This window comes from Impatiens glandulifera, unplaced genomic scaffold (assembly GCF_907164915.1).
Source record: "Impatiens glandulifera unplaced genomic scaffold, dImpGla2.1, whole genome shotgun sequence".
Classification (NCBI taxonomy): Eukaryota; Viridiplantae; Streptophyta; class Magnoliopsida; order Ericales; family Balsaminaceae; genus Impatiens; species Impatiens glandulifera.
Window position 1 is genome coordinate 11,878 of NW_025919051.1, and position 9,103 is coordinate 20,980.

At 29.3% G+C, this 9,103-nt stretch overlaps 1 protein-coding gene across 1 annotated transcript; it reads left to right on the forward strand.

Annotated features, from left to right (window-relative positions):
* Nucleotides 1-285: 285 nt before the first annotated feature.
* On the forward strand, nt 286-876 carry LOC124917372 (ubiquitin recognition factor in ER-associated degradation protein 1-like). The gene has a single exon (XM_047457825.1). The coding sequence runs from the start codon at nt 286-288 to the stop codon at nt 874-876; it is 591 nt and encodes a 196-aa protein (XP_047313781.1).
* The last annotated feature ends 8,227 nt before the right edge of the window (nt 877-9,103 follow it).

Below are 9,103 nucleotides of genomic sequence, written 5' to 3' on the forward strand. Positions count from 1 at the left end.
GACCACCACCGCCGTAACCGCCTTACCTTCGTCGACTATGAAAGTGACTACGCTGACGACGACGACAGTAGCTACGAAGAAGACGATGATAATGAAAGCGGCGAAGAAGAAGATGATAATAATAAAAGTGGCGAAAAAGCTGCTGCTGCTGATGATGATAATGAAAGAGGCGAAGAAGATGAAGATGATGATAATGAAAGCGGCGAAGAAGAAGATGATGAATTAAACAAGTCGTCGTCGTCACATTGTGGTGTAATTGATTTCACTTCGGAGGAAGGTATAGCGATGTTGCCTGAATGGATGATGTTGAATCTGGGTATTGAGAAAGGTGATGAAATTGTTCTTCGTAGCGTAAATCTGGAAAAAGGGAAGTATGTTAAATTGAACCCTTTGAATGAAAATTTTCTAAAGCTTCATAACCCTAAGGTGATTCTGGAAAAGACACTCAGGCAATTCGCTTGTTTGACTCCTGGTGATATAATACCAATAGTGTATAACGATGTAAAGTACGATATTGAAGTCGTGGAAACTAATCCGTCTATCGGTATAAGCGTTATCGATACCGACTGCGAGGTTGAATTCTCCCTGAATGAACCAGAACTAAAACCAGAATCTAGACCGGTAATAGCGGATTGTAGAAAGAAGAAGATGGAGGAGGATGTGAATATTTTTACACCATTCTCTGGGAAGGCGAGGAGGTTGGACGAGGGTGGTGTAAAGGATGTTGAATCGGAAGGAGATGGCTTTGGGAAGAGATATATGGCGAATGTTGTGATTAGTTTGCCTGCTGCCGTGGTGGTAAAGCAATCGGAAGTTAAGGAGGCCAAAGAGAAGAAGTTTGTAGCTTTTAGTGGGAAGAAATACACATTGAGTTAGCTTTATTGTTCATCTATACTGTCTTTACAAGTTTTGCACTAATTCTTGATTCCCGGATTAAAAGATTGTTGATATTATTTTTTTTAAGGTTTTATATATTATGAGAAATGATTTGGTGAGGAAATTACGTGGTATAATCTTATTTGATAAAAAAATCAAATAATTTCTCTATTTTCTCTCTTTCCTTCCACTTTTACATTTTCCAACCAATGAAGGTGATGTCATGTCATTCCCTCACCAAATTCCTCACTCTATCACTCCTTTATGTTTATATGGTTTTTCTTTTTTCAAAATAATTGTGATTAGTGTTGAAGATATAATTATCATCATATTTGTTGAGGTAAATATTTTAAATTTCTAAACAAGAAAGATTAAAGTAAAATAAGTCGGATCTAATTATCATTATCTTTAATCGAATATAATAGTTAGGGTTAGTTAGGGTAACAATTTGGGTCAATTTTTTAACAAGATTAATAATTTAAAATTATATATATATTGATTATAATTATTAAAATTAATGATAATTTTAAATAAAATATGTTTAATCAATGATTTTATTTTTTAATTTTTAATAAGATTCAAAATTTTAATTTATATATAATATATTTTATTTAGAAATATTTATTAAATAAATACCCAATTCTGTTTGTAATATATTATTAAAATTATTAATGGTTTTTGCTGTAATATTATAAAAAATATATATTGATTTTTTTAATCTATTAGAATAATTTCATACTATTAAAAGTTATTATATATTTTAAGCAAAATTATATATTAAATTAATATTAATCTTTTTAAAGATTTCAAATCATTATTTTAAAATATTTTATGTTAAATTACATTTTTTTTTATATTTGAATAAATAAAAAATGAGTCAACAAACTAAATTTAGAAAAGATATGGTATATATTACCATTATATTGTGGTCAAACTAAGCATTTTCATTTTAAAGATTAATTAAATAAATATTTTAAATTAAAAGTCTCACTTAAAAATGATTAATCTTATGAAACTAAAAATGACCACCTATTTACTTAAATATTTAAAGGTTGTCTAATTTATTCCTAATGAGTAAATAAGTGAAATCTAGAGAAGGAGGTCCGAGTAATTAGTAGTGTCGGTCATCAACTCTTTTATTTCTCCAACTCAACCGAGTTGGTAATGAAGTAAAAAGACAGGGGGAGAAACAAATTTATTAAAAAATTAAATATAAGTCACTTAAAATAATAAATAATGTACATATTGTTCATTGTAATCACAAAAACTTTATTTTGACAATATAAGGCGTGTGCTGAGGCTACGGAGCTAATTTATTACAAAATTAAATACAACACAGTCATTTAAAATAATAAACAATTTACACTTTCTAATAGAATTATAAATTTTAGGCAAAAATTTGACAATATAATTTTGACAAAAATATTAGATTTGAGATGAAATCATGGCGATTAAGAGTAAAAGATTTGAATGATTCAACTTTTCCTAATTATAAATATTTTTTTTATCAATCCAACATAAATAATATAAAACAAAATCGTTAAAATATTATATATTAATATTGTATAAACAAATTTAAGTTAAATATAACACATTACTTAATAACATATATTATAACCCGGTTTAATTTTTTAAATAATAAAAAAAAATATTAAAATATTTTATATTTATCTCTTTTAATATTTTTATATAAAATTGTTATTTTATATTTAATATTTTAATTAATTTATTATAATATTATTATTAATATATAATATTTAAAATTAATTATATAAAAATATTATATTTTTATTAGTTATTGTAATTATTATTAAAATTTATTTTAAATAATTTTTTGATATTATTTAAATAATTTAAATAATTTCTTTTAATAAATAAATTTATTATTATTTTAATTATAAAAGAATATTTAATATAATTATAAAATAAAAAAATATAATATTATAATTATAATTGTGAGAGATAAAGTGAACCTAAGGCAATGTGGGAGAAAATGAATCTTAGAGGTGAATAATGGGGGAGAAAATGGATCTTATGGGAATGAGATTCATTTCTCCTATATTTAGAGAAGAATGAATGTTCTTGAGTATCACATAATCAAATTAATATATTGAAGTCAAACTCATTAACTAAACACCTTAATTTATTTTTTTTCTCATTTCTGAGTACAAAATCACTTAACAAACATTCCCTACGTCTCCTAAGTCTTCGAGAAATGCAAAACTTATTATTTAACATATATATAATTTTGGGTCATCTGAGTTACCACAGGTAGAATCAGCCTTGCACATGGAACCTTGAATGATTTGTCCCTCTAAATTGGAGGTTTTATAGGGGTGCAAATCCCTCCACATTGTGACAGGAGTTTGCTTCATTGACTGTTTATTTCAATCTCCTTTCCCATACCAAGATAAGCAATTCATTATTTTCATTTCGTTTGTTATATAATGCTTATTCTATAACTTTAATTTTAGAGAGTATATTTATACAAATTAGGTAAATAAAAATTAACTAGGTATATTTATTCTGTATGTAACTTTTTTATTTATAAGTTAACTAGGTAAATAAAAATTAGTTTGATATAGGTTATACACTCTAATTTATTTACTAAGAGTTTATTTATGTTTTATAGTATTCAAATTTGTAATATCTAAAAACGGTTGACATCTAAAGTATTTTTTCGATTCGATAGTTTTTGTTTTATGACTTACCTTTCTCTCGAATCCCGAGTAGGATGAGGAACCAAAATGATAGGTTAAACTAGAGTCTAACTTTAATATCATTTTCATTAAATCATGTGACTTACCTTCGCCTCGAACCTCGTAAAATGAAATGAGAGAATGCCTTGCTCGAAAATCGTATCGTCTAAAGAGAGACGAAGAACCAAAAATATGATTTAATATTATTGATAGATTAACTTTGATTTATTAGATTTGCTAGCCAATTTTCTTTTTAAGAAATTGAGAAAAAAAAATGTTTTGCGTTCTCAAACGCTAATAAAAGAGATTTTGATCAAGGTCCGGCGTTTTGTTACACGCAAGAAAAGGCATTAAGGCTATGTCTCATGTGCCCATCAAACTCTTGGTCATTTTATACAAAATATTTTTTTACACTTCATTTATTTATACTACCTAGTACATGCGTCTAAGGATAAATCCAAACATAAACATGCGACTAAAGGTTTGTAACAATATGTTAATAAAGCATGCATTTAGGTTGATGTACTGGTGCAAAAAGTAAATAAGTAAAATCAAGATAAATATCTATAGATGAAGGCTTAATCTCGATAATACCTAAAAAAATTCAATCGAAGTTAGGGAATAAAATTGAATCCAAACAAGACTTAAGGTAATTCTTTTCTTTTCTTTTTTAAATTTTTATTGAAAAATATTTATTTTGTCCTATTATATATATATATATATATATATTTAGAATTATCAAGAGGCCTCAATATGCAAATAACAAGAAAAGTTGAATTAAAATGTAATTAAACTAGGTGTTGGTCGACCGAGTCAACTAGTGGGATGGATTGGCTGAGCGGAGATATGAGCAGAAAGGGTATGAGGGTGTGTTTCTGTTAGATATCTTGTCTTAAAATAACAAAAAAATAAAATTAAAATGATGTTATAAATAAATTAAATAAACTAGAATATACAAAGAATGAAATCACCCATTGAGATATTGATTCGAAGCATGTCATTAACACATTTCTCTTAAAATAGTTCCACCGTCTCTCCCATTGTGCTGGAACTTGTCACAGATGACTGTCTCCTATGGTACAACAAATCTAGTAGTGATTCAGCACCGAAATCACTACACAATGAACTTGACAAAGTACCTGAATCAATCACCGAGTTTCAACCAAAATATGATGAGTCAAGAACTCAAAGAACACTAAAAAAACAAAGAAAAAACCTTTCGAATTCTAAAGAGATAATGAAATGAGTGAAAAAGAGATATGGGATATATGAAGAGTTCCATGAAGGGATATTTATAGTTGGGAATTAAACCATCACAATAAATTCATTTATCAATCAAACGACTGATAATTCATCCAACGACTGTCATTCCTAGACAATTGACATTTTAAGACTCTTGGCATTCGATATTATCTATTTGTATTCGATCTTATCCACTGACATTAAATTTCACCAAAAATTCACACTTGAATTTGGTATTAATTTATATTTATTTGGATTAAATTATATTTAATTTATTTATCTAAATTCACATTTCCATTTAATTAATAGAATTAGTTTAAAATTTCAACAATCCCCCACATTAATGGAAGTTGAAAGATTAACCTGGTGAAAAGTTCAATAGTTGAATCCAACATAGGATAGGTATGTGTAACCTTTTGAACCTTTCCTTATGAAAGTATATAACTTTACTAGATTAATAGACTCGATATCTTTGAACTATTATGTTATTTGTGTAAACTATTACACACTTTCACATAGAATTCTCTTGATACATGTCAAGTTCTCATGACTGTGTCCGTTTTGTCTATGGAACACGCGTTTGGTTCTGTGAGAGGATCTAGAATTGAGCTGTGCAATTTCTTCAAAGCGACCCCACTTCTCCCTCACATAGATGATCTATTTTTTCTCACAAAGAATCATTAAAAGCGATTTGCTTATCCTAGTCAAAATATATATTGTTTCATTGTAGGATTAATCCTCAATAATAATCTTTAAAGTCAGTACAATTAGGTTGTCTCATTTAACCTAGTTCTTAGGATCTCTAGTCTGCATAGGCTGTGTTTTCCTTCATACCAATTTATAGTAGGCTAATGTCTTAAAAGACATTTAAACTAACTCTTTATTCAACAGTTTGGTTAGGAGATCTACAATGTTATCTTTGAATTACATAGTCAAATGTGATAACATTTTATTAGAGAGTATAGTCTAATGACATTATGTCTAAGACGTGTATTTCTAGATTTGTCATTTACTCTAAGTTTGTCTAATTTCATATTATTTTCACAATAATTATAAATTTCCTTTTAGACAATTTTTGAATATCTTTTAATAATCCTGATAATTCATACATAATTATCATTTAAACAACCTTTTGTGAAATAATAATTTTTTTATGAAAAAGATAAAAATAAAGAGTTCATTGATTAACGGAAAAAAGGAGAGAAAAGGTATATTAATATTTAATTAATAAATATATTAATTAAAAAATAAAAATTAACTATGGTTTATTAAAAGAGGCTAAATGAGCCAATTTTTGATAGTACGTATGTTTAAATGACATTTTTTATTAGTACATACGTCTAAGTGAGCTAGTTGTACATGTACATACGTCTAAGTGCGCTTTTTTTCCTCTCCTCCGTATGTTTTTTTATTTTTGCAAAATAAATAAACCAATATTAATACTAAAAATATATATTTCAAATTTATTTATTTGGTTTGATTTATTTAATTTGTCTAATTATTTATTTGTTTTATTTTATTTAAATAGTTCAAAATTCAATTATTTTAGAATTCGATTGATATGACACCGTTTTCTGAATTAATTATTTGTTTTAATCTTGTTCAATGAGCTTGTATAAAAATTTTTAGAAAATGATTTTTTGTTGGTTTGGGATTATATAAAATTATAAATTGAAGGGTAAAATATGAGTGTCTACATAATGTCATTATTGAATAAAATTTGAATACAACACTTGAGTTTAGGAAAACACGTGTCCAAGTTTGACCAAAATACACTCATTCAAGTCTCCCAATTTATAATTCTGACTTATTTGTATTTATAAAGTCAATGTAAATGGACAATTTTTTTTGAACCTCACAAGCCACATGGGAGACTTCTGTTTCTTGGTTGTCGATATATATCAAATACCAGTTACATACCAACTTGTGGTAATCCAACTCGATATTTCATTGGTAGACCTTGGAATCCATTAGCTTTTTATACCGTTAGGATTAACTTTCCATGTAAGCTAAAAGTACATTACAATCAAACTAACAATGTAGCTTTTTACCTAGCTTGAGTTAGCTTTCCAAGTAAGCTAAAAGTACTTGACAATCTAGGATTTTACCCAACTATGATTAGTTTTCCACGTAAGCTAAAAATAGCTGACAATCAAGTTAACTTTTGACTCGGCTATAGTTGGCTTTTTACATAAGCTAAAAGTATTTGACAACTAACTGATAATGTAACTTTTACCCGACTAAGACTAACTTTCCATGTAATCTAAAAATACCTAAAAATCTAGATTTTGACCCGACTAAGGTTAGCTTTTACATAAGCTATAAAAGTTGTATATATATGTAGAAAGGCAAACTTGACGAATCTCAAAGAGACTTGTGTTTCTTGGCACCTTTATTACATCATTATGGCTTCCATCCGAGAGTCATGCTATGTTTTTCAACATAGGCTTATGGGGACGTGTCTTGTTCAATAATGAGACTTATTGCATTTTAAAATAGTTTAACGTCATGCTCTTACTAAGTCGAGTTCTTATCGACGTAGACTTTTAGGCGACATGTCTTGTTCAAAGATGAGACTCATCACACATTAATATCGACGTAGACTTTTAGACGACATGTCTTCTTATCCGAAAGGACAATTGATTTTCTCTTAGTGTCAATCTTCTTAAATGTCCTCCAAGGGCATATATTCAATCTTGAACCATTATTAACGAGGGCCATTAGAATTGTCTTGCCCTCTATTTTTACTATAATGTATAGTGTTTTTTATTCGGGAGTTGTATTGATAGATATATCAACTTTTGTTAATTCTGTCAACATCGTCTTTTTGTGAGTACATGAGCAACTCCCAAATAGATATATTAACTTTGTTTCTTTTATTGTCTCAATAAATTGTCGCTTGTATTAGCCGATATCAGATCCTCAATCTTCTTCTCGACTAAGTTCTCAAAAAGGGTCAATTGCCCAAAAAGAATAGTCTTCATGAAGTTATGTTGGAAATATATTCCTATTCTAGTCACATTGACCTCTTCTCCAACTTTTTCTTTTCCCGACCTCCTTTATTTAGACGTTGACCTCTCATAATTTTGTACCTCTAATTATGTTTTTTTCTTTTCCTCGGCGTTCTCTCTTTCAACCACCTAAAATTCGTTATCAACCTTCTATTCAAGCTGTACCAGTCTTCTTGCAATCTCTTCCTAGAAATCATATCTTCCTCGATCACATTTTTTGCGTGGACTTCTTCCCAAAAATATGTTTTTGCTCATGTTGGTTCCTCATTTTGAATTAGGCCTAATAAGTAATTGTTGTTAATCGTTTCCTCACTCATTTCCAATATGTGCACTTTTGGTTATGTAAAGAGTTAGTCCTTGACTTTAGTTTGGGAATTACCTTATGGAGAACGAGATCTTGGATTTTTTCTTTCAACACGTAATAGAAATCGGTCCCGTGACCCTTCATCTGATGGAAAGCATGCCACAATTCTGTCAATCTATCTGATACTACTTTCTCTAGTATCAGTGTTAGTGGTTGGATAATGTTCTTGTCTTTCAACACTTCAAAAGCCTTAGAAATTGACATGCATATATCATCATAGATCCATCGCGGTCTCGTAGAAGGAGTCACTATCTTTGAGGTATGAACTGATTTGGCCTTAACTTGTTAATTGTCATCTCTATCGACGTTCGTTGTTAGCGCGTCACACACATCTCATGCATCCGCCAAAAAATGAACTTCTGCCTTTGGTTTCCAACGGTCTCACCTTTCATTACGGTTAGGGATCATGTACCCTTTTTTTTGCCATCTTGATTATTTCGTTGTCTAAATGAACTCCAACACACATCATCTCCTCCAGCCCCAAATAATCCTTGACATATGTTGGTTTTCTATTAACCATCTTGGAAGAGGGATGTTGCTAGGAGAGTTTCATAGTTTCGCACATGTAATTTGGCTAACTAAGGCTAAAAGACATAACCCTAGTTTGTATACCAAACGAATAGGGAGAGGGGTATGCTCCGCTGGGTGTTCTAAGCCCTTTTGGGCTGAGGCAATTCCCACAGCCTGTTGTTTGGTTCATAGGTGTCCACTTATATTGAGTTTCAAACTCCAGATTCAGTATGGTTGGGTTCTCCTGCTAATAATTTTGTGTCAAGGACGACGCAGGAATTCTCCCAAACATGGGATATATTTCCATTGTCATAACAGGATTTGAAGTTCTTGTCTTCCTCCTGTTTGACATACTTCAAAACTTCTTCTACTTGCCATAAGTAATGTCAATCCCTTTGTTC